The sequence below is a fragment of the Amphiura filiformis genome, chromosome 19 (genome assembly GCF_039555335.1).
Source record: "Amphiura filiformis chromosome 19, Afil_fr2py, whole genome shotgun sequence".
Lineage (NCBI taxonomy): Eukaryota > Metazoa > Echinodermata > Ophiuroidea > Amphilepidida > Amphiuridae > Amphiura > Amphiura filiformis.
The window spans coordinates 56,394,314-56,422,124 of NC_092646.1; the positions used below are offsets into that span (position 1 = coordinate 56,394,314).

A 27,811-nucleotide genomic window follows, 5' to 3' on the forward strand; every position below is an offset into this window, starting at 1 on the left:
GTGGAGGACGACAGTAGCCATGATAGGAAAATTTTGTGCTAAGGCGTCATTTTGCATTGTCTACATTCATTCTGCTGAGATTTACCCAACGCCTGTCAGGTAAGTTGTGGATTATGAATTCATCAGAAATATTTCTGATGAATCACCCTGGACCAAAACATCTCCCAAGGTGAATGGTGAAAGCCATATTATAGACACTGAAAATACTCTATACAAGGCATCGACATCTTGAAATGAACGCGAGGTGTGGGAGCCATATAGACATAAATCTAGACTGGACGGCGACGAAATATCGTCTGATGAGACTAGAGAGTGTAAAACCATATTTGTTGCTTTTGACACCAACTAAATCAGTACGACATTGCAACCCAATAATTTGTTACTTATTTCACTGAACACCATTTTAATTCCTTGTAAAATAAACTCAATCTTGCTGTTTTCGCTCCGATAAAGGTATGAAAAGTTCGGATCATTTTTGAAAAACAATCATAGGAATAATGCAGATGAATATCACAGTCAAATGATTTGGGCGAGATCTCCATGTAACTAGTGTAATGAAAATTATATATTTTACATTATGTTACATGTGGTTGTCTAATTTCCCGTTTTCTCCTCATACAGCCCAGCATGATAACTATAAGCTTTTCAGCTGGGTTTGATCATTTTGCCCTATCAGGACACAAGTGTGTCTCCACGCGGACTGACTGGTTAAATAAAAAGACTATATTCCACACATTTGGACAAAAGCCAAAAATTTGGTAACTCTTACTGTAATTACTGTAATTTATTTGTATTTGGCGTACCGGTATTAACAATAGCTCACGGACTGTCTGTATTTTCAGGAGTATCGGTATGGGAATCTCTTCCATGGCTTCCCGTGTTGGTGGTATATTATCACCTCTTATTACAGTATTGGGTGATTATTGGTTGCCCTTACCGTCCATAATAATCGGTTGCTTCGCAGTATTAGCCGGCCTGCTTGCCTTACTATTACCAGAGACGAGAGGCAAGAATCTTCCTGAAACAATTGAGGAAGGGGAAATGTTTGGGAAGTAAGTATTGCCACCAAACATATATCATATTAATAATACTGGAAGAAGAGGAAGAGGAAGAAGAGGAGGAGGAGGAGGAGGAAGAGGAAGAGGAATTAGAAGAAGAAGACGAAAAAGACGAAGAAGAAGAAGAGGAGGAGAAGGAAGAGGAAGAAGAAGAAGAATGTATTTCTTTGTATCCACACAAATGGTTTGTATGCCCTTACATCCACAGAAAAATTGCTAGTAATAGTAATGGCGCCATAAACATCAACATAGCGAAGGAAAATGGAAAACCGTCGTCACACGATGAGGGAACAGATAACCCGGCATTTGAGAACAATAAAGTTTGATTTAGATGACAATTGACTTGAAGTAACGAAAGAGTTTGCTAGATATTTATATCAGATTGCGATTTGACTGGATCGAACACCATTAAATGTGCGTTTAAATCAAAAGGTTTTGATATGAAAGTGACAGATATTTCAATAATGGCAATAAACCTTTTTATACTTGACTCGTACACTAGTCAATCTTCAGGGAAACTGAAAATAAAGCTAACGCATCAGAGGAGTCTGTAAATCACTTTCAGAATTTCCCATGGACCTATGGCACACATAATTGCTTGATATATAAATACGATAGCCTCCTCTATTCACACACCCACACTCCACCTACACACTTACCATGTTTGGGTGTCTGATTCACACGTACACCGGAACATTACGGAATAATATCGGACTACTTGGCGCTCTTATTTGAACTTTATGACCACAATAGAGTTCATTTTGCTGTGGATCGTCGAAATTGCTTGTTGATGTCACGAACTGTTACTCATGGCGGAACCAAACCAATCAACCAACCGACAAGTAATGCTAATTATATATTACACCTCATAAATATTCATGAGCCAATCATGGCCCCTATCTACACGATAACCTCATCCCCATAGCTATTTATATCGGGGAACCTGTTCCCCTCAGTATTGACTGCGGGCATATCAACATTCACATCACCATAAAGTCGTGCATATATTTGTCTAGTCAGATTTCCCTAACATACAAATTTTCAAAAAGGAAACAAGTTTGGCACCGACTCGATTCGAACCCACGCACCTTACTTTTATTTAAAGGATTATCCGAAGTGTACGGGAATCACGACATTATGTCTTATATGTTAGAAAACTATTTATCAAGCACGAATCACATGGTTTTATTTAAAACAAACTCATATTAACCGAATAAAAACAGCCATCTCTCAACACGCGATATTCAAAATTCCTGCGCCTAGCGCAATGACGTCACAATAATTCAAACCTGACGACAAATGAGCACAAATAATAATAATAATTATTTTTTTTATTTATTATCTTTACCCAGGGTATGCCCGAATCAGCTTAAAGCTGTTCTAACCGGGGCCCTGCAGTATACAAAGTTACAACAATATTAAAAGACACTCATATAAAATATAGTTATATAGTTATATAATTATACATGAAAACACATAAAGATAAACACATAAATCATGACGTCATTGCTCTAGAAAACTATGCAAGTATTAATTATTATGCTTGATACAATTTATTACAGCACCAGGGTATGAAAAAAAGAGTCATTGGTACCTAACCGGACACCGATCATACTATAGGATCAAATAAGATGATGTAATTGTAACGAAGTCCGACGCTTTACCAACTGAGCTAACGGGGTTGAGACACACATTTGCAGGTTTACTTGTTCGTATAATAACTATGTGTATCGATGATTTGCTCAAAACCCTTTACACTTTGGTGGATGGGGCTCTTCATGTTTGCATGTTTTAAAAGTGCTCGATAATAAGCACATATGCTAACTATCGAGTTTTTACGGTATGCAAATTTGACAGCACTTCCAGCAGGGTGAAGGGGGGGCGCTCAAGTGACAACAATGAGAATAGATCCCTGGAGTTTTCCTCTTGTGGTGGTCCTTTTGTCCAATTCATTCTGGAATAGCGCTAATCCCACGCATCAACTTTACGTGACTTTCGAGCAAGTTTCATCGCTTTCTTACGATCCCGACTTTTCTTTGTCCGTGGTGACAAAACAAGTGTTTCTACATCTACTTCCTCGTGTGCCAACCCGTATTCCTTGACATGTTTGATGATGGGCTTCTCTTCTGTGTCTGGTGACGGTGATGGTCTATTATTCTCAACGAAATTCGTTCTAGGTATGATAGGGGCGGTGTCTTTACTTTCAGATAATAGGCCTGCATCAACCATATCATTATAGTATTTTGGTTTCAGAATGTCCGGTGAAGGTGGTGGTGTATCATTCCCAATGAAATTCGTTCTAGGCATGATAGGGGCGGTATCTTTATCTTTAGATAATAGGTCTGCATCGACTTTATCATTATAGTATTTTGGTTTCAGAATGTCTGGTGACGGTGATGGTCTATCATTTTCAACAAAATTTGTTCTAGGTCTGATAGGGGCGTTGTCCTTACTTTCAGATAATAAGCCTACATCGACTTTATCATTTACGTATTTTGGTTTCAGAATGTCCGGTGAAGGTGATGGTCTATCACTCTCGACGGAATTTGTTATAGGTGTAATAGGTGTGCTCTCCCTACTTCCATGCACTTTATCACTAGAGAACTTTTGTTTCATAATCCTGACAACCTATGAGAAAGAGTGAAAAAAATAACATTGTAAAAAACATTAGCTGTTAATGATTGTCGCTCCGATTCAAGTTCAGCTAATTTGATTATCAAACCATGAAAAGAGCAAGAAACTAATATAGGACCCTAGATCATATAAAAGTGCACTCCTAGAAAAAAGTTCTAAAAGGGTTCTTCGACCCCGGGTCTTCGACTGTCCTCCAGGAAGAACCTTTCAAGGTTCTTTAGAGAACCATTAAAAGTTCTCCAAAGGGTCTATAGAACCTGACTTGGTTCTATCAAATTCCATTTGGGTTCTTCAATATATAAAGAACCCTTATTTCCTGAGGGTGGCTCCCTATACAGGGCAAAAAGGTTCTAAGTTGCAATCATTACCTTTTATTTATTTTTTTATTTTTGCTTATTATTAAATCACAATGTCAACGAATATATTTGGGGAATAAAGACAAATAATTTTGACTTATTATGAATTAAAGCATGTTATTTTCCTCATAGCCTCATAGAGAAAAATCACAATCTCAAGCTAAATAATAATTACTGCTAATTAATAATTTATTTATTTATTTAAACATCTCGGATAGCGACGTTTGCACAGTATTTTTGTGGGATCAGTCACACATCAGACACATCAAATTGCATTCTGAATACGTGGATTATCCTTCTTATATCAGATAATTTCGATTAATCCTCGAAGTAAAAGCATATGTAGCAGGGAGGAAAAACGGTCCATCATATCAAATTTTTGACCTTTCCTATTGAAGATATACATTTTTCACAAAAGACCTAAGTTGCTAGTGCTACGCCCTGCTTTTGGTACAAAATAGAACAATTCTAGACAGCGAGTGGGACATTTGACCTCACACCCTTTAACAAAGCATCTGAACAAAAATACGTTGGTAAGATTAGGCTTAAAGGTTAAAGTGTATTGGGATTGTTGGTGCTCACTGATATGTAGTTCCTACAGGTATATACTTACGTCATCATTAAGTAAGCAGAGTGTTATCAGCATAAGCACACCCTGTAATAAACATAGAGATTCCTTAATGTTATCATTATAATAATTAATAATTAACTTGTAATTATTAAGTAAGTCAGTTAAAGTCATAATATATATTTTAAGACTTTGACTCATGTGGACTCGACATCACAAAATCGGCAAACTTGTCAAATATTTATATTGGCAAAACTACGGGGTAAACTGGTAAACTGTGCAAGGAAAGCCCGTCTGCTTTAAACGTTTTACATACATTCTACACTTCATTCATCATTTATTTCCATATCAAATAAATACATAATTACACAGATCAAAATCAGACAATATCAAATTAACAAAATACATAAAAAATTAGTACAATAACTTAAATAAATTACAACAATTAACAAGACAATTGAAGACATATGGAGGAGAAGGCTAGAAGGCCAAATAGGTCTGTAAAAAGCCTTCCCCTATAGGAGTAAACATATGATATGCGTAAATACTCTGGCAATAGTACAGTGATTGGCTACACCCTAACCAGTGCTAATTCCTGCGAGTATCGTAGAAAGAGTATACTTACTAGAATAATATTACCAATAATGAAGAGGTATCCAAACACATTACCCGACGTACGAGCAAAATGTGAAATACCAAATATCCACGTGAAGGTTAAGACAATAACTAGGATGACAAAGGCTCGGATACTGGACCTATAGGAAAACACAACCCAATGATCAATAAACCACTTTAATATATTAAGTGATAATTTGGCAGCTAAGGGCTCGTATGGACCCATCCTAACTGTGTATTTTAAACCTGTTAACAAGTGTATTAAGAATAATGATTAACATTTGAATCTGTGCACAGTGTTATCGTTTTTCATTTAAATAAAAACCGAACCGAAGGCACTACGAAAATGTTCAGGAGACAGTAGAAAAAGCCAACGGTGCCTATCAGGGCACCGATATCGCTATAGAACCAAATTAGATGACGTGCCTTAAAATATTTACACATATTTTTCATCATCAGCCAACACTCAAATACGTCAAAATGGGACAGATTATACCGACTTATTAATTTAAATTTTTTTTTTTGCTCAGAAAGAATGGGAACACATAACCATGGTTCAATGCCTGTTTTTCTCTCGCACTCTCTTCATTCAAAAGTGTTTTGTTATACCATAAATGGCTTTTCTATGTACCATGGGGAAATCGCCTCAATTAAATGCACACACCCAATGCATACCGAATATGTACTGGGTGTGTGCATTTAATGACTACAACCATGATATCTCACTAAATGCTAGTTGTCAAGGCTGGAGAAACTCTCTAGACTATGTGCATGTATGTTTTCCTGCACAGTCACATGGTCTACGTTTATAGACCATTGTGAACATTGTGACCATAATACAAACATGCATGTTCAAAGTTATCGAAAAAATTATCATTTTAGCACCTTTACTACAGAAAAGCCGGAGGACTTGTAGCAATTCTATGGAACACCATGTAAACCCCCCAAAAAAAAAAAAAAAAAAAAACCCAACAACAACAACAACAAAACCAAAACACGTAAATACCTACTTGAATCGAATGTAGTCTTTTTGATTGTCTTTTGCTTTAAGAAGAAGGTACTTCCGAATGAAGACTAAAGCAAATGCTATGTTGGCCTGCGAAAGTACAAAAATGAAAATACAATTACTTTTTTAGCTATTAATAATTATGTTATCTGCATCTATTTATCAGACTCAATGTGGAAATATTCCACCTAAAATATTTACTAATAATAATTATGAAGCTGGGGCGGCATCAATAAGAATCCTGTATTTTGCGACTACCATAATGCCTGGCAGAAGTATGGAAACATTAATCACTAAATGTTAATCCAGAAATTCCCAATGAAACTTCTAACGAAGAAATGCTTAGTTTTACTGTGCACGAACATCTTTTACTTTCTTTCTCTACGTCTTGCTTGTTTATCTATATGAGGCCTTAAAGCCTTAATGTACGATTTCCGTCAAAATTTAATTTTGTATTCTTTACTCAAAATGTTGAAATAATGATTATTAGTAATAAATGCCGGGAAGGGTTGCTGTCCATTTTAAGCTGAAATAACAAGGTAAAGTGAAAGAAATCCCACTGGTTATTTTGGCTATTTAACATGCAGTTCTATGTGAGGACATAAAGTCATAATACAAAAATTATGACTTTATGTCGAACTTTGCTCTGTTGACCTACAAAGACAACAAATTTGGCCGATTAAATTTAGGTGCAAGTTGGGACAAGTGTAAACATCACAAATATGCCAAAAAATCAGGTTTGAAAAAAAATTAACCAATTTCATAATATAAGATCGTACATTATGGCTTTAAATAAATTGTCCTTTTCTCCACGACCCAAATATCTGAAAAAACCCTACTTTGGAGTTTTATAAGGGTAATGCAAACTTTCTTTAGGCCTAATATTCAATAATATTGGACATCAAATATTGGAGAAGAATGCGTTGTTTGATGGCATGTAAAATGTAGTCATTTTTAAGAAAAGGGGCACAATGATGGCGCTATTTATCTTAAATATTGTTGGTATCTTTATATGGGATATTATACACTTGTATAATAGTATTAGAACATCAGTAAAGACTAACAAATGGCAAAGAAATTATCAAACCACTTTTTGTAAGTAATACCTCATATTATTTGGGTAGTTTAAATTTAAAATAATATATGTAAAAAGCGCCCTTAAATTTCACACAAATGTACAGTTTATAGAATAAAAATTGCTACAAAAAAGCAGAAAAAAAAGACTTATTTAATATTGAAATGAAAATATTATGTTAAAAATAGCTAAAAAAATGTATGTGTATATAAGTGTGATAGCTGTTGGTATTGTCCAGTTCTAGAATTGAACATTATGTCGTGTTTTTTTAACAAATGATCACATCAAACAACCATACCGTCATATCAGGTTACTCACCAATGATATCATTAAAATCAGTATCCCAAATGTAGCAACCAAGAGACCTTGGGCAACGGGTAACCAGCATCTGAAATTGCTGAAAGCATATCACAGGAAGATTTTCTTTTTAGTCCACATTGAAATGGAATCTAACATTGTCATTATAGTGTAAATTTTGGTGTACTGTTTATTTTCTGTTTATTATAATTTTTTTTAAAATCAGTTAAATATATATACTTGTGATCGACGTGGGTTCACATAGCGACAACACGTTATACTGTAACACTTGGGCCAGCACTTCACTTCGCCCCACCTAGGCTTAATGAGGAGCTGTTAATTATAATATCTGCTCTTGCACCCTTGTCGTACCGGAATTATTCTGATGTACTGGCAGCAGAATAAACATTGTTTTAAGTGTGTTGTTACTACGTTAGACGCTGATCCACAAACCTCAGCACACTTTATTATAATCGTGGATTCAATCAGCACTAGGCAATAATTCGAACACACATCACATGGCTGTTACACTGACACCCACTTCACACACGGTATTTTGTGAGTATATTGAATTAATAAACATACTCTGACTTACTTTGTAACATTTCTAGCATAATTTGTCGCTCCAAGGAACACACCAAATATCATGACAGGTAATGGTACGCCTGAAACAGGATAAAATGTGTCTCATTAGCATTTATATTAATATCGTTGTCATCACTACATACTGACGAATCAGAAATAACAATAAACTGGTCCTTTTGTATTACTTTGTATTATTATTTCGACGATAGAGGGCGACGGTATTGCAGGGAGGCAAATAAGGATAATTTACTGGATGGGCAATTTATTTATTTTTTGCCCTCAAATCTGGGAAAATAATTTACTTGGTGGGTAGCTGTCATTAATGGCATCCAGGTACATGGATTTCCCCGAATGTAGACTTAAGATTTAAGCATTTTTTTCGCGTGTTCAATGAAATGCTGCCCCACAGCCCCATCTACTATGATTTCATTAACATTGATTAATGATGACCATAACGTGTTTGTTATATCCTGATGATCAAATGTGAAATGATGTAGCTTATCGATAAAGTGGTTCTTTTCTTTTAATAAGTTGACACAATGTTTTTATAACAATCTTACATTTCAAATAGAACATTTTTAATACACTGCATTGGGATATTCCATTTAAAATGCACACACTAACACCCCTATGGAAGATTTCATTGCCATTTCAATTCCAGTTGCACCTAGCTTATGGTTAATCCGGCTGAATTAATGAAATAATGGTTGGTTTTATGTGAAATTGATACAATCCTGTTGAATTTTGCACAATTTGGCCTATTAGGCGACGAAAAAAAGAAACCCTGTTCTACGGGCGGGCGGACCTTTCAAGTAGGGTCGGTCGGTCGGCCTTTTTTTTGTGGAAATGACATAAAAATCACTAAATTCTGTCAATATTTTGCGATTTGGGAAAATACCACAAAAAAAAAATTCCTGAAATTTTCGAAATTTGGGTCGGTATTCATTTGTACAGACAATTTTTCTCCCCAATTTGTTCAAAATCTGGGTCGGTCGGGCCCGTAGAACAGGGTTTTCTTTTTTCGTCGCCTTATAGACAATTTTGATGGAACTCTAACATGTCTAAAGTCTTCTATAATCACTATTGGTATGGCGGAGATGGCTCACCAAGATTCCTCTTATTTACCTCCCTGCATTATTGACCTTTTGCCTATATTTTTACAGCCTCAGAGCATGGAGGTAGTAGAGAAGGAGAAAGCTCGCACACATTCTATTGTACAATCATAATTGCCGCCCTTTGAGGTTTCCAGATCAACGTTTTGATTATGTAACACGATTATCACTTATAATCTTTTGTGTTGTATACATGCATGGTCGCACACTTGTGTGCGCTATAAATATGATGAAACAGCATAAGTCATTCTAACTTGATGAAAATGATGCACATTATGCGTTACATCTCTTTTATTGGCTAGTTTAAAAGAGGGCTCAGGACGCGGTATATTTTGAAACCTCGGGGGAGGAACAATTGTTAAAGTTTTGGGTAAACAAATAAAATCGGACCAACCCGGGCAGTACCGGGCAACACTGAGATACATCTCGTTTGATAGGAGTATAATTCAACTCATCAATGCGCAATTTATTTTAATAAGATCTTCGTATTTTTAAAACAGTGGTTAAAACAATTTTGCCCGTCCTTAAAATGTGTGTGAACTGCACTATTCCATAACAAACTGTTTAGAAACATTCTGGAACAACATGTTTCAACATATTAATCGTAAAAAACATCATATATTAAATGAAATATGAATATTCAAGTTCAACAGCTAAGTAAATGTATGCGCATCCATAATACATGTTTTGCGCATACGTGATTTACTTGTTACTAAATATGAACCCCCATGAGACGGAGTCATTCCAGAAATTATCGGCGATGATCATTAGATCAAAGGTATATCTGTCTCTATTGTGTATACAATAGGATTCACGTAATGAGCTTAACGCGAGCTCACTCCTTCTCTACTACCTTCATGCTCAGAGGCTATGGCCTTTTTCAATACATATGTCATAATTATTATAGCTAAAATATTCAGCTTTTCAATATTCCTTGCTTTGTACAATTTGGTATTATAATTTATATCAATTAATACAAACTTGTCCATAACCCATTCTGTGCCACTTTGAGCATTTTGTTCGAGTAGACAATGCACAAGATAGATTTTGGCGGTCCCACAGCAATTGACATCTCTCATGACATAACCAAATTGAAAGTATTAATATGCTGAATATCATACATACATCACATGCTGTAAATAACAATCCACCAAACTTCTAATTTATCAGTTCTGTTGCACCATTTTATTGGTACAAGCTGCAATAACCGTTTGATTCTTCCATATGCGGCGTTCAGAACGATATGTCACGATTTATAATATTCGTAATTGAAACAGAAAATATGAACATAAATCAATCGGATTTGATATCGGATAATATGGCCTTCCATATCCAATTTTGAACACGTGGATATCAATATCAATAGTCCTAAAGTACAACATTTGTATTTGTTAAGCACATGTCTATAGAAGCTTCTAGAAAGAAAAATAAACATCTTTTGTGCCACAATGGGCACACAATTCCTTACCCCAAGCAATTCCGACATACACGTGTAGTTTTATATACCATGCAAGTGTTGGCGTAACTTTAAGAAACAAAGAGAACCCTTCTATTGCCATACATAGGAATACCACTAGCCAGAGATAGTGTAACAATGCAGTGACTATGATGCAGGGAACCTATAGGAGAAAAAAATAAAACAAGTTAATGCATTTATAGAGGTAACAAATCGACACGTTTACAATGCAACCTTTGTAAAAAACACATAACTCATTAACAACAATAAATCAAGTAAGTTGTCAAAGTATATGATTTGTAGATTGATCTTCTGCAAAACATTAAGGTGTTATTTTTCAACAGTATATTGAGTTAGACAATGAAAATCGATCTTTTTGGCTGCCTCGACCAACAATACTTAGTCAACCCTTAAACTCCTCCTATCCTGTATAGTCGTAGGAGCTACTTAAAGCCATATTATAACATTTCTGTAAAAATAGATTAGTATTTATTTTCCATAAATACTGTCAGATATGTCCCCTTTTAATTTTGAGCCGAACAAGTGAGGTAAAGCATAGAGAATTGGAATTTACTACTATGCATGTTACTCCCGCGGTTGTAATACGGTACGATCCTCAGGGTATGTGTGTATGTGTATCCCGTACGCCATGTACGTACTGTACATACGCGTTCGACTAATATTTCCATCGTAATAATAAAACGCCGGTTACAGCGTTTTATTCAAAATCTCGGATTTTGACAAAACTATACCACCTAGAGCCTTGATTTTTGCAGAGTATCTTTATTGACTAAAGTACATTACAATCGTGTAAAAACAATTTTGAGGGCGAAAGCGCCCAACCTAATTGGTTTACCAATTGTGACTCATCGATGGTACTATAAGAAAATACTTAAAAGAGGATACATGCCTACCTCTAGTTGTGTTTCTATTCCTATTACAAATACCAGTTGTGCCAGTAAGAGTGATATTGCCATATTACTGTGAATAATGATAGGTATTGACCTGTACAATCTGTGGAATGAACAACAAAGCGATGTTATAATACACAGCAACATTTCAAAATGGTGTGTGTTTTAAATTGATTTTGATTTATTAAGCAAAGCTCGTACCACCTCGTGCATTATTTATCCCAAACAATTTAATGAATTATCAATTAATGAAATACATTATTATATGTACATTATACTCAGACATTACGTTTAATATCAAGGTTTGTAGTTTTATAAGCATTCGCTGTGTCTAGCAAGATTCAATAATTCTAGATTCGTAACTATATGATTTATCTTTTCAATCAAATTTTAAACTTTAAACGACTTACCTGCATATAGCATATATGATAAGCAGAGCAACCAGGCATATGATTGAGATGGTTAAAAGCACCTGTGACAGTGTCGTTAATGTTTTGTCTTCCACCGTCATCTGCAAGTTAAAGAGGAAATGAAAACGGAATAAAGGTGTTCAGAGGTCCAATACATTGGAAAATGACTGTATTGAGATCTGCAATTTAAAACACCTACTTCATCCAAGAAAGGCAAATGTTTTATTCATTCTTTCTATAATACGCACAAAAGGCACCCGTACACTTAAAACAAAAATAGTATTTTAAAGATACTAATCTTAAATAATTAGCAAATAGAGCGGTCAATCGATGCGATTTAATTTGACCAACTTATACTGATTTTAATGAAAAAAGAGAATATTTCAAAAGTAACACAAATTTATATAGACTTTTCTTTCCAAACACGCCAATGAACCCGTTATTGTATAGAGCTGGTAGGAATCACCCTTGAGTTGGAAATATTCCCATTAAAAATGAATTTGGAGAAAACCTTCTGTTAATAAACAAACTATGCTGAGGCACCAGCCTGGGTGGCTCACGCTCCAGTAATTTCAGATGATTGAGCTCAGTAATACATCAAAGCATGTCTTCCAATTCATGAAAACAAATAGATAATCAGCTTATTGGATTAAAAGCTTATAGGGAAGGTCTTGCTGCTCAGCGAGTGTTTGTAATTATCAGAAGGTTTTCTCCAAATTTTCATTCTCTAATGCTAATTTGTCACTTTTGAAATGCTCTCTTTTTATATTCAAAAACGTATAACTTCGGGCAATAGAGTCACCTCGTGCCAAATTATTTATCGATTGATTACTTCATTTTGTAACTTAGGTTTATTGTCTTTAAGATTATGCTGTTGTTTTAAGTGTAGTATACCTTGTGTGCACATAGGCGTAGATCCGGGGGAGGAATAAATCAAATCCCCCCCCAATATTTTGTCAGGGGGTAGTCCATACAATCATCCCCCAATGTTGACGTCAACCCCTCCCCCCCCCATGTTGACGCCTGTATGTGGGTTTCTGACCAAATTAACCTCATATTTGGACATTTTAGCCACCAAAGCCCAACTTTTTTCGCGCTGTACGCGAATTTATTCCCCTTTTGCACAATATTTCATCAGTTTAGCTTCAAAATGGGAAAATTTTTCGCGCGCTTCGCGTGCATTTGTACCAGAAACTTATTTGCGATTTTGAAGCTAAACTGATGAAATATTGTGCAAAAGGGGAATAAATTCGCGTATAGCGCGAAAAATGTTGGGCTTTGGGGGCTAAAATGGCCAAAATGGCTAAAAGGTGCCGGATTCACTATATTTCAAGACATTTTTCCAACACCAACCCCCCCATGTTAAAAAGAAATCTACGCCACTGTTTGTGCACAGTATGAAATAAACTGCCCTTATAACTAGCTAGAGGTATCATTACAACATGAATAAATGAAACGTGCTGAAGTTTTCTACAACGTTCGAATCATAAATTACCTGTTTTCTCAGATTCCCTTCATTCGGCGTACTTATGATGCCAGTCGTAGAATACGGGAATTGTGTTCCTTTCGAATAAACCATTGCTGTTGATGGATCCATAGTTGTTTGTCTGGTAACTACGCGTTCCGCTGTTGTTTGCAGGTCGGTTGTTGTTTCTGAAAATGTTGTTGGATCTTTGGTAGTTCGCAGTGTCGTTGTAGGAAGTATAGTAGTTGTTGCAGGAGTTGAGCTTTTGGTAGTAGTTTTTGCAGATGTGGTCGTTTTGAAGGCAGTAGACACAGTGGTTGTGGGAGCCATTGTAGTGGTTGTGGGTGGTGCAGTGGTTGTAACACCCATTGGAGTAGTTGTGGGTGGTACAGCTGTGGTTGTATGATCCATTGGAGTGGTTGTGAGTGGGTCGGTGGTTGGAAAGTCGGTGGTGGTAGCAGTTGTGGTGGTCTGGAATTTTGTGGATGGAGCTGAAGTTGTAGCTGCTGGCGTAGTACTTACTACAGGCTCTGAATTATTCAAAATGAAAATGATATGGTAACAAATCTTGTGCACATTGATTCATAATGGTACACTGGAATGATATCGGTATGTATGCAAAGATATACAGCCATGAGATGTTCTGGTTCAAACTATGGACCAGAGGTGAGATCAATATATTACTATTTTCCTGAGCGGAGCGCGAGCAGCTTCGAAGAAAAATAATACCATTGATCACCTAGGGACCATACTTTTAACCAGAACCTCGAATAAGGGCAGTATATATTATTTGTTTTATATACTTCATATGCTTTGTTCGTTGATTTGTTAAAAAAATATTATTCAAAATATTGTACTCGCCAGTTTCTATCCTAAGTGAACAGCATAACTTATATTTTGCCCTTCGAAAATCGAACAGGCTAAGGCAAAATCACATTATTAACGGTCGTATTAACGATCTTCCAAGTATTATTCAATCTTGAAGCCCCTATTCATGGCTCATCCGGGACACTGAAAATACTAATCACGTATTAGAGGCACTATTTGTGGATGGGAATGCTGACGGTAGAGCTATCTTGGGTCGTGTGATACACTAATTATAACCAATCAATGAAAAAGAATCAACGCTCATGAAAATAGTAATATATTGCATATTGATCTCCCCTCGGGCCTATAGTTTGAACCATTGATACAATGTAGGTTTGGGATCCAATACTTCTAATTTAAATAAAAGCCATGTTCCAAAATATTAATACCGATAAAAATATCCAACTAATCTGGTAAAGTAGCTGAAACTATCGTACGTTTTCTTTTGCTACATGTATGGTTAATAGTTACCTGTTACAACAAATGAAGCCACCGCATTATATTCCTGACATTCGTTCAGCCCATCCGAATGAATAGTTCCCGGCGATCCACCTGTAATAGGGACATCTTTCAAACCAGTGCGCAATTCAGCAAAGAATATTTTCTCCCCAGTAATAGTGATACCTACAATAGGATCAAGTGCTGTGTAGTCTATGTAGTATCGGACCTGTGGAAAAAATGTAGGGTCTGTAGGATGAACCCTGAGGATACCATTGTCATCCCCAAAGGAACGGCCGACGAGAATCATACCATCTGGTAAATAATTATAAACAAAGAAAAACGTAAAATGAGATTCAACATTATATCTTTCTCACGTACACAAAATACTCTTTACACTCGTTCTTTATCTATAGTTTTTCAGTTCCTCCCTTTCTCTCTCACTCTCCTCCCCTCTGCTAAACTGTCTCAGGTTGATATGATAACTCTTCAGGGGATTACCCCCGCATACAAAACATGATTTTGTGCACTGAAACATAATAATGAGGTACAAGGTAATAAGCTCATTTGGCGACAACAATTGTGACTTCCTTGACGGTGGCAGAATGGTGTTGGTTTTGGGTGTTGGTGTTGGTGTTAGTCTGTGGAACATTAAACCATACATACCGTCGTCGGTGGTTATTCCACGAGGGTAAACGCTACTGGGATTTGCATCCACTAAAATGATATCATTACATCTCTGATTTTCTGCGGCATTATAGCAACCTATTGTGTTACTAAAGAGCGATGTCCAGTAGAAAATCCTGTGAATTAAAGTTCATTAATATGAATTAGATGGATATGTTGCAAAATACTAAAATACTTCAGCTGTTTGATCTCACAGTCAACATGATGCTTGGTAGTATAAAACTAATCCCATAAGCAATGCTGAGGCCGGATACTTCCATAGTAAAGACTTTGCAACTAATGGAGTTCTAATAATTATAAAATAGCCCCACAGGGCATGAAAGCAAGAGTGACGGGTTGTCTCTAACGGAATGGGCGTTTTAACTTGACCGTAAAGTCCCAACATACACACATCGTTTTAGAGAAGAAGTTTAAAATCGATCGGGCTATGTAAGTATTATAAAAAGTATAAAACGTTATTTAGTAACGTTCAGAAAACATTTTTGAAAGCTTGATTAAAAAATTTCTAGAATAATGTTATTAAGTGTATTTCCCACAGATGTTTACCAAAAATACTTTTCAATAACATTTTATATCAAACAAAATGGTTTTCATGCTATTTCCGACTTTTTAAATGTTATTAAAACGTTTTGGCGAAAACCAAAAAGCATTTCTAACACGTTTATAATGTTTTAAAATTTTAAATTCATACTTTCCTTGAAATCAGAGGTTGGCTTACTTAGCTTTGGCATCGTATGTAACATCCATCGCATAGGGAGAACCCTCCTCAGTCGGTATTACAGTATATTCAGACGGAGATGCCACGGGGCTTATGTATAAATTTTGGTTTTGAACATCAGACCAGTAGATATTACGTCCCACGTTGTCTATGGCGATGCCAAATGGGCGCAGATCTGTTGAACAAATAATTATCATTGAGTATTAATACACTATAAAATAAACCAATACTGGCTGTAACGTTATACTTTGTTTAACGTATTTAAATACCTTCATAACCTCATTAATAAACGCGATGCGTGCGATCCAATCATATTTTATTATTTGCGAAAACGCGAACGCAAATCGAGGTCATTAATATCTCACAATTGACCGCAAAATGCGTAATTGTTCCAATGTCGCACACAATTGACTTCTGCGTGCGCGGTATTGTGCGTCCAACAAACTGCGTGCGCGCTGGCTGCCGTATTTGGATTGCGCGCTACCATATTTGCACAGATTGTGATACGCACTTTTGTTATTGGTCGTTCTGTTTTAGCCTGATCGATTTTTGGCAAGGGAAGATGTAAAGATCATCTATTTTTATAAACTTTTGAGCAAACTTTTGTGTTATTTTGTTAGGTGAAGAGATTAAAGTGACGGTTATGAATGAGGTTAATAACTTTGCATCGGTAATATGTCGGGCATTGTGAAAAATCTAAACATTTTGCTTTGGACCTCGGAATATCCCTCGGTTCCAAAGGCAAAATGTTTAGATTTTTCACAATGCCCTCCAAATAACCGATGCGCAGTTATTAACCTCTAATTGAATTCTTTGTTGCATGACCCCTAATAATAAGGGCAACAAAGATGTCACGTTGGTCATTTGAATGAAAAAGGTTATTGAATTTAACAAGTGAGTTTTATCTACGCTTTTTGTCATGTTATCTACAATTTTTACAAAATGCGTCAAAATATCAAAATCATATCAGATTCATCAGAGTCTAGTCATTTTGGGGCAAAAAAAAATGTAAAACTAAATATGCACTTGTTATAGGTGGTTTAAAGCAATAACCCTGGATTGATACTTAAGGAGGATGTGTACTCTCAGACATGCATGTAGTAAAAGTGCCATAACTTTGTAATTATTCACGCAAGACATATAAAAGTATACATTTTTATAAAGGCAAAACATCAATGAATCTCAATATAAGTACAGTTTTGGTGTAAATACAACAATTATGAAGAAAATCACAAAAAAGTTAATTTTTGGCAATTTTTGTTCGGTACATCATAACAAAAAAACACTCTTTCCAAAAAATTTTGCTTTTTTCTTAATCTTGAGGCACCACTCCAAAAACGTTTTTTTTTAGTTTTTTAATATTGGCCTTATTTTTTGAGATAAAGACCATATAAGGCATCAAAATGAACTTTTTAAAATTCACAAACGCCTATTTGCACAAAATGATGCCTAAAATCGGAAATAGACCAAAAAAAATGAGAAAACCGTTTCTTATAAAGTCGATCATGCTTTTTATGATGAGCATAATTGCTTACCTATAGATGCTGTATTTATTGAGTTATCGTGTACCTAAATCGTCATTTTACCGAGAAAATGAACATTGAAATAAAGGCCGTTGAAGTTTAAAGTGGTCACATTTTGCACTTTTATCGAAGCTTACAGGAAAATGCGGCAGTTCTCGTTTTTCTACCTTACATTACGTGAACATCGGGTAAATCCACAGCCCCTTGAGAAGTTTGGGCGAAATCTATTCATATCTTGATGTTTAAATCGAGCCATTTGACCGCTAGGTTTTTGTGAAATCAGTGCTTCCATAACATGCGCCGCGCATGCAGATAAGCGTTGCGTATGCGTAGCGTATCTGTGCGTTAACAAATTGCGCGACTACAAAACGCGACGCGTTGTTGCTCGCGTGTACCCCGATGGTACAACAAAGATTTTCTTTCCTTTTGAATTGCGGAAACGAGTAGAAATAGTGAAATAAAATCCATAAAATAGAGCAGTTAGAGATAACAAATCTGGATTTTCTTTCCTTGTATTTATAAAGAACATAACAAAGTAAATACATTTCAAAAAAGCTCAATTTCGCGAAAGAAACAATGCTAGAGTACACAGCCACGTTAAAGCGTGGCAGATCCTTAATCACAAACCATTCTTGTTCGAGGTTTCAGGCTCGACGGAATGCACACCGACGTTGTGACAAAGTTGTTCCAGTTCGTGCCTTAAAACGATCTTGTAAAACGGTATGAATTTTGGAAACAGCAAAATGATTTTGTCAAATATGCCAATTAAGGTCATGACAAATAAGGCATCAACTAAATGGAAAGGGCGTTCGTAGCTTTCACACTGAAATTTCGGGCTTGCCTTTTGTTATTTCCCTATTTGACGTGCTCAAGGACATGTATTTACAGATGAATGAGCATGCAAAGACTCTTCCGCATGACTATATGGTGCGGGGAAAATATCACAATAGTCGGTAAATTTAAATGCAATTCTACATACTGGCGCATCCCAATAACTATGAACAGGTCGTTGTGTATAATAATGACTATAGAGCGCGTAATTGCTTAGTATTATAATGACTAAAGAGCGCGTAATTGCTCAGTAGTTTGCTTAGGATAATCATAGCGATAGATACAGACTTACCGTCTCCTAAGCTGTCCAAGACAACCTGTAATGTATCAGAGCAGCTCAACACTTGGCATTTATATATTCTTGCCTCTGTAGGGCCTGTCCAGTAGATACATGCTTCCTGTGGGTCATATCCGATACCTCGTGGAGACTCGGGCGTGTCCAGTAGACGTGTAAATGACGGTAAAGTACTGTCAGATATGAATATACCTGGTGAGACACCATCGCACCCAACAGCTAAATATGCACATGTAAAAAAAAATATACAAAAATAATAAAAGTAATAATAATAATAATAATAATATATATTGGTCATCCTAATCTTTCACATGTTTAGTCAATAAACCACCAGCTATTTTGTGCTATTGATGGTTAAAACACTCAGGTAAAAGATTAGGATTATGAAAATATATTACCTGTGATTTTGGTTCTTTCACGTGTCTTTCTGTTTCGATTAGAAATGGCACAGACCACGTAATGGAACATGACGAGCTTATACGTGCTCATTCTTATCAGCCTATTGGTGTTGTCACGTCCCCGCAACGCTTCATTTGTTGCGTGCTATTATCGTGATATTCTGCCTTCATGTTAAGGTATCTTATGTTTTCGCCTTATTCCCAGATTGGTTAACACATACAATACACTGCCTCTTTGGAGAATGTGAAATAACATGACTAATGCATCATTACCAAACTCTTCGTAGCAGTCAATTTGTCCAACATCGTATTGTCATCATTTCCTCTCAGTATTTAGTCTACCATCAACCCCTTTCAAAGATGACGAGGCGATGAGTGTTGTATAATATTTTTGAAGTACAAGGGGGGGCGATGTAATGTATGGTTTACAGTACAATGCTTTGTCAATGTATATGATCATGATAATATGTTGCAATTATTAATTTGTGAACACCTGTTTTTTTTTGTTTTTTTTTGGAATTTTTATAATATTTTCACATTAATTGTTATTGGGACACATGCAATTGGCTGCATAAATACTTATACCGCTCTTACTAGCACGTTGTATTTAGGGATTCGATCATGTTTCACCGTTGTTCATCACCGATTAACAACGATGCGTCCGCGTCGTCTGAGTGGTTTACTTCGCGAGGTAGCTTTAGCTGCCCGAGCGAAGTAAACCACGCAGATGCGCCGGACGCGAGTTGTTAATCGGTGATGAACAATGTTGATACATGATTGAATCCCTTTCAACAACGAAACAAGCTAAAGAGGTCTAATTCACATGATTCTTTCATTCGAAATGTTCGTTGTCATTGCCACTCAACCATACAAGAAGATCGCGGTATTTCTCGTTGATATCGGCAATAAAACTAATGAATAAAGCGGTAATGTTTAGCTGCTACCGCCAACATAAGAGAGTTCATGTTTACGTATACGTTCCAGGCATGACGAATTTTACGCGGTCATGCGTAACGCGTACGCGTAACCGTGTTTTTGTGTATACCCTACTGGACTAGGGATTCATCACCGATTAACAATTTACGCTAGGTATAGGAAGAGTTGTTGACTATGTTATTAACGCTTTGTCCTGAATACCAACAGGTCTTTTGCTCTATCAAAATTAATCAATCATGTAGTAGTAGGTCAAAAATTGGAAATTCTACCGGCCTTTTGCTTCCCACAATATCCAATCCATATTAACAAATTTCTGAAATTGTAGATTTAAATCAAATAAAACACGAAGGATTAAAATCATGTAGAGCAGTATGATAAATGAATTATTAATTAACTAAATAATTGAATGAATAAATTAAACCAATCTATATTAACATTGAACGGGCTTGTTAAATTTGTTAAAAGTTAACATTATGACGATTACCAGAAATAACACGATATGTAAACAGGTAAGGACGAAGACAATAAATTGCGCACACTTTAATTTTTCTAAATGTTATGAATTAATCTAACCATACATGGCTCAGACATAATGAGCAATATCTAATTAAAGTAACTCACCTATAACTGAAGTATTGACATCGATTCCTTCAAGAATTTGAGCAACAGTTGGTTGATAACAAGTGATTAATATAAAGATGAAACAAACGATTTTCGACGACAAATTCATAATATTCCACATAATGTTTGAAACCATTAATATTCCTGCACAATTTTTGTTAATGCAGTTGTTTGACCGCTTGCTTGAATCTAAAAAATAGAGCTTTTTTTTTGTAGTAGAAATATGTTTATGCTAATGCATTAGCATGTTCAATTAAAGGCGTGTCAAGTCTTGTATATGGTTGATTGCGTTTCGTCACGGTATTGGTATCATTAAGGGTATGCAGCATATATGCCCCTGGTATACAGCATAAGCAATTCGTTCGTAGAATTATAAAGCATAATTATTGTAATGAAGGTACATAAAGGGGACGGAGAGCAACGTTTGCTCAGAATTTTTTGAAATTTGTTATATAATACAATATTTACGGCAAAATATGAAAATTCGATATTTTTGATATTTAACAGGCCTCGAAGTAAAATTTATAAATCTAATGATATGCACAAAAAGTGGATGTAGCTTTTTAATTATTATTATTATTATTTTTGTTTTTGCTTCCTTTGAAATGTGAAATGAAAAAATACCAAAAAGCAGCAATGGCAAAATGTCGGTAATAGCGGCAAGCACGTTTGCATACGCCACGAATCCTTAATATTGCTTAGCAACGATGTAAACAAACTCCATTTTCCCTCTGCAATATACGAAAACGATATGAGATACGCGGGCACGTGGTAATATGAAATTATGTCGATTTAACAGAATATTGATTTTTTTTTATAACCAATGCCTCATCTTTCCAATAATGTAGGTTTCTTAATGTTTACTATGGAGATGGTCTCAACAATTTTTAAAATTAAGAATAACTATAAAAAAATACCTAAAAGCACTAAAAAAACCAGTATAATTAAACTGTAATAATTATTATAATATAAAGCAAGTTACTATGGATAAATGGTTGCGATAGAAACGTGGTGTGTGAGCAATAAATAATAAAAGCAAAGCTGGTAATTATTTAGGTTGATATCTTAAGGTGCCAGTGACAATAAATTGATACAATTGTGAAAAAAATTATTTGAAAATATTGAAATGGAACCGATAATAATGTGTAGTAAGTAAGTAATTAATACCTAAATGTATTAATGTGACTAAATAAATAAGTACATTTAATTGGTAATAACTATGAATAGCCAAATAAATGAATAAATGAAGATACCCGTGGTGATGATAGCATAAGTGATACGTAACTGGGTGAATACATTACTTTATTTACCAGAAATATATTTTCACGTTAAACACAATGAAAGCGAACTTTCTATTTAAAAAAAAAAAGATTTTTCCCCTTTTTTGCGGAGGTAGAGAAATATTTCAATAGACTCGATTATATGAAAAACGGATCAAACAATTAACGCATTTATTATTCAGTAATTCATAAAAAAAAGTTGATCAATAAACATGCGCGTAACAATTCTAGCAGCGTCACCTTAAGTGAAATGTCATGGCATTATATGTCACATGACATGAGTAGTATTATAAACCAGTAATCGATAATTAAGAAACATGCAAAATAATGCAAGGCAATTTATGTTTCTAGACAAGCCGGTTTAACGAAATGTCATGCATGATTTAACTTCTATTGATGTTGACTAGTTGCCATAGCATAATAGCTAGAGGTATTAAACCTCTGATGTCAAAATAGGTAACGGCGTGCCTCCACCAATGTGCCTCTAATCGACCCATATCTATAAAAAGCAAAACTACTGCATAGTCTCGAATTGGTTGATTGATTTATAATATTATAATATTTAACAAAAAAATCGGAACATAAATTTCTAGATGTTTAAACTCTAAACTCTAACATTCATCTTTAATTGTAAGAAAATTGGTCTACTTAATTACAGATCATCATGCGGTTATTGTGAACTGCATGTATGCACACAACACATGGGCACTCACAATAGGCAATTGACCCCTACTGTTAGCGCTGTGTTATAGATATAGGAGATGAACTAGTTAGCGTCATATATCATGAAGTATAAAGCTATGATTTTAGTACTAGCTCTATATTTCAATTACTTATTCTTTTCAAAATATCTAAATTTTAACCCAGTACAAGCTTTAATAACGGGGGACCATACATTTGTATGAGAAAGAAATCCTACCATCTGTCCGAACTCCCGTGTTATTCCAATGCACATTTTGCTTCACCGGGCAGCCCTGGCCTGGTAGTATTTGGAAGATTGGTGTCACGAAATCGTAATAGGTACAAATTTAGTAATTTCTATGAATCAAGTATGGTTTATTCTCTACATGTCAATCTTTAAATCATTAGCATAGTCCTTATAATAACGCAGACTGCCTTGATGAGTAAATGACAACAAACCAGTGAAAAATACCCCAAACTCGGTCAGTGGAGCTCCGTCCGTACATGTCAATAGCGACATTAACGATTGGATTAGTCGACCGTAGCGAACAATTCGATCGCTCATTGGATTAATATTATCACGTGGTAATAAATTTGCATTGGAAATAGATTACTATAATGGTTTAGTACTGCATATACCGATTTAATCTTCACTAAGCGGATTTGAGGCTGGAAAGGTCACGGTAAATTTGCCGTGGACATAACTGCACTATGTACATTTTCATGCAGGTACTTAATTACTACATGCAATCATCGTGATTTATGCACACGTCAGACACCATATGCATGTAAATAATAATTTCAAATTCTGGTCAGAATTTCAAAATTATTTTGAGAGATTTTAATGTTTATGAAAACGCTACCTTCTACGCGTACGCCAGTAGAGTAACAGACGAATTGGTTCAATTGACGTACGCGTTGAAGTTAGTATTGGCGTCAAAATAACAATCTCCCAATAATTTACACGATACACCATACTCAATGTGATATCTGGTTGCGCATTAAGCTGGATTTAAACTCAATCGCCGAGCGATTGCGATGCACCGCTTCTGGAAAGCCATTGGCAACCGTCATTTTATATCTATACTAATTTATACGGCGATAGCGATTGCAGACGACAATTATAATTATTCTAAATGCCACACAATACAATTTTAAAACATTCATTGCTGTCAATAATCATTGCTTTGAATTAATTCATCACCACAAAATAGTAAATGGTGTTTTTTTAAATGTTTTTTGATTTAACGTGCGCTTAAGCTGGGCATGACCAAATTATCAGCACACTTCAACAATTATTCCGCTGCCATTAGGATATATCAGAATCATTTCCGTTTCAGCAAGTATGCAACTGATGCGCAGGTACTCCCAGCGACTTAGATTGTGATTACCCCAAGCAGCTTCCCATTTTACACCTGGGTGGAGTGAAACAATCGGGAATTAAGCTATCTTGCTCAAGGACGCAACACACTGGCCGTGGTGGGGCTCGAACCCGCAACCTTTCGATTATGAAGTTCGCGCCCTAACCATTGGGCCACCGTGCTTCGAGAAAGGTAAACTAATTAGCAAAATAATAGATCCAGTTGGTTGTTTATGATTGGTTGACGCATTCACGTGTCAAGCGATATCGCTAGGAAGTTGAGATTTCTTCAACTTGCAAAAGCGACGTCATTTTTGCCTCAGCGACTTGAATCGATTGATCGGCGTGACGCTCTGGAAACGAAGGTAAACACTGAGCATGCGTGAAAATCGCTTTTCTGCAAAAGCGATCCAGTATAAATTCAGCTTTATGCATTAGTAGACTCAACTCAAAACACATGACATGCCAGAATCAATTTCCTGCGAACTTTAGGCTAAATCAAAGACCCCGAATAAAACAGTTAGTAACTTGAATATTCATGATGAGATGAGGCTGCTTTTACCTTAAGAAAAATTGCCGCTCATGCAAATAAGGGATTTATATTGTTTGGTACTGCTTATGCAAAGGAGTGGAAGATGGTCCGAAGATGGCAGCAGATGTGCGATTTCTGTTGGACCAAAGACGGCACAGATATCCAAGTGTGTAATGTGTACTACACTCGTGGCACCTAATTTAGGGTTTGTTTATATTTCAGGTGCTTATGAGACCTATATCAAATGAAATCTTATAATAAGGACGTTCACCTGCTGGGGTTTCAAAGGTTTGAGCCAAATTACATACGCATTTTATCGTTATGAATATAATTTGGCTGACGTCCAAATGTGTCTAAATCTACAGATAAAAAAAGAGTTACATCTATGGCATATTGACATAGTATTAAAAACAGTGATAAGATACAAATACTGTATGATTATTATCATTTTGTTTGCGATATTTATGTAGAGATTATTTCATTTAGGGATTTCCCCCTAAAAGTACCACTAATTTTACACAATGGAATGAATGTTGTACTTAACCCAAATTGGAATCATCCACGGACTATAATCCTATAGCTAAGATTGTGTTAAAGTTCACCTATTAGCTTCAACCACAAAACTTTGCGCAATTGAACATTTTGCATTACGGACTTATACAAGGAAAGTTGCATGTAACAAGAGGGTAAACTTATAATCACAAATGCTGCTCACGATCATACAGCACACCAAATATAGTCTTCTACATGTTTCTACTTGAGTATAATTTAGTACCTGTACCAGAGAAGTAATCATGAAAGATGTATTTATTTTGTTCCTGTTTCTACTAGGATTTGGACATATTGATGGCCTAACTAAACCTACATCAATCAAACTTATCGAAAATGGTTATTCAGGTGTTGTGGTGGCTATACATAGGGATGTGAACGAGACTGACACACTTATTGAAGCAATTAAGGTAGCGTATGTAGTATGACTGTATATAAACTAATCATCATCTTCAGCATCAGAACATCATCATTAGGTTAAGGTCTCCTAAGGCAAAAAAAAAATGTGTCTCAGCCGCGCACATTGCTATGTGAACTCAAATTTAGCGCTTAGCGGTACGCGTTGGCCTTAAAATTCTACAGGGTGTATCAAAATAAAGTAAACAGCCACTGGATTAAAAGGTTTCTGTGTTTGAATATCAAAAAGTACATAAATATTGTGCCTTAACTGTAAAAAATATATATAAATAAAAGCATAGCCCTTATCTTTTTTAACAGATGTGTCTGAGACGCACTTTCTTTAGGAAAACCTAACTGGTGCTATATTTTAGACAAAAGTAAGTTATTTTCACAATGTGCAACGTAGGAATCAAAGGCATTTTTTATTTAACAGGTCAAGAAAGACTTTTGACGTAAAAAAACTTTTAGATACCACTCTGATAATATTAAAGGGATTTACTCTTATACAAACCAACATTGATTTTGGCGTGTCTCAGGGCTTGAGGTCCTTTTGATGTCTTGGTAGTATGGGCAAGTCTAAATGACTATAAATGTACGGATGTTTTATATTATTATAATAAGGCTGTATTGTATGCCTTGTTTTGGATGTTCATATATTGATAATATTGGCAAACCATATTAGAATCAATACAAATTCACCAGAGGGGTATTACTGCCTTTATTTTGTATGTATGGCAATAGAAAAAAATTTAGTTAGATCTTTCGATCGACCTAATTATTCAAAAATAATAATCCAAGAAAGGTTGAAACCATGGATATGGCAAAGTGCTGAACCAAGAAGGGATACAACTTAGATGACCCTGCTACATTAGTTTTACAGAACTTCGTAAGGGCCGTAGCCCTCACTCCTCAGAAACTTTTTGCAGATTAATTAATACAGGGTGTCCCAAAAGTCTCGATACCTTTTTGAACCGTCATATCTTTCGCTAGGATTGACCGAGTGGAAATCAAAATACATAGTTGGAAAGAGTAAATTCAGGCAATTATTTTGATACCAAACATGATACATTTTCCTTCGTTAATAAGGCATACATGACCAATGAACAATGTAACTCAAATGCAACATGCCAATACTGGTAACCAAAAATATGCGTTTCTCGTTGAAAATTATAAAATCGATTTTTAGACTTCGCTCTTCGCCTTCTATTCTAGTACAATTTTGAAGAAAAAACTTATCTTATTAGGTTATGATATAGTTGATGATGATATATTGAAATCATTTCTTCATAAAATTTTCAATCTAACAATGGTTATATATTCAAATAGAAGTTTCAACCATGGCCCTGATCAAACTGATTATGTAGCACCGACTGAAGATCAAATGTGACAATTTCATGTTTAGAATATGCCTTGAGTTTGGAACCCTTGTAATGGAAAACAACTGGTTGTTTCCTTGGGTTTGCAATTACAATATGAAGAACGATACTTTAATGTTGACCTCCCCGTCTTTCATCATCCACTGCGAATTATTAAGAGTTATGTCCTTACATTCCTGGTGCAGGAATTTTGTGCAGTTTGTGATCGCGAGAGAGCAGGGGCGTAGCCAGCTTTCTTGGTCAGGGGGGGCAAAATAAAATTTTGGGGGCACAGACGAAAAAAATTGCAGTTGCATCATACAATACATAGAGACTGTATGTCTTCGAGCTTCCCGAAAAGGGCCTTATGGGGACGATGTGCGCGCGTAGCGCGAAAAAAATGGTATTTTACACTATTTTGGCCCTGAATTTTGCTCGAAAAGGGGCTCCTTGCCCTTTTTCTTTTCCTTTGTCCTCCTGATATTCTCTTTAATTTTTTGTCAGAGGGGCACTTTTTCTTTCATTTTTTTTTTCAGGGGGGGCACTCTGCCCACCCTGCCCCCCCCCACCCCACCCCCCCCGCTGGCTACGCTACTGCGAGAGAGCACTATTGAATATTGGAATATTACAAAACTTTAGAAGATAGCTTTTACTGGCTTGATTTCTGAATAAAATCTAAGCATTAGTACACAATTCCTGGTGTTGTATATCATCTTGATAGTCTATTTTTATAATACGAGAACTGTTTGATATTTGCAATTGAATTGAATGGGGAAACATTGGTCTTGAAGTT

The 27,811-nt window shown here is 35.7% G+C and overlaps 3 protein-coding genes across 3 annotated transcripts; 1 reads left to right on the top strand and 2 right to left on the bottom strand.

Annotated features, from left to right (window-relative positions):
- On the top strand, positions 1–1,704 carry LOC140140808 (organic cation transporter protein-like). The gene is made up of 3 exons (XM_072162564.1): positions 1–99; positions 843–1,052; positions 1,267–1,704. Exons 1-3 carry the CDS (start codon positions 20–22, stop codon positions 1,382–1,384), a joined length of 408 nt encoding a protein of 135 aa, XP_072018665.1. The 5' UTR covers positions 1–19; the 3' UTR covers positions 1,385–1,704.
- A 994-nt stretch (positions 1,705–2,698) lies between these two features.
- LOC140140809 (uncharacterized) lies at positions 2,699–4,701 on the bottom strand. Its single transcript, XM_072162565.1, has 2 exons — positions 4,662–4,701; positions 2,699–3,686 (listed from the first exon to the last, which is right to left on the bottom strand). Exons 1-2 carry the CDS (start codon positions 4,692–4,694, stop codon positions 3,024–3,026), a joined length of 696 nt encoding a protein of 231 aa, XP_072018666.1. The 5' UTR covers positions 4,695–4,701; the 3' UTR covers positions 2,699–3,023.
- A 486-nt stretch (positions 4,702–5,187) lies between these two features.
- LOC140140671 (uncharacterized) lies at positions 5,188–21,069 on the bottom strand. The gene is made up of 13 exons (XM_072162429.1): positions 20,863–21,069; positions 18,905–19,126; positions 16,259–16,433; positions 15,520–15,656; positions 14,887–15,168; positions 13,579–14,078; positions 12,084–12,184; positions 11,677–11,776; positions 10,775–10,925; positions 8,205–8,274; positions 7,631–7,709; positions 6,242–6,327; positions 5,188–5,371 (listed from the first exon to the last, which is right to left on the bottom strand). Exons 1-13 carry the CDS (start codon positions 20,996–20,998, stop codon positions 5,188–5,190), a joined length of 2,223 nt encoding a protein of 740 aa, XP_072018530.1. The 5' UTR covers positions 20,999–21,069.
- Between the last annotated feature and the right edge of the window lie 6,742 nt (positions 21,070–27,811).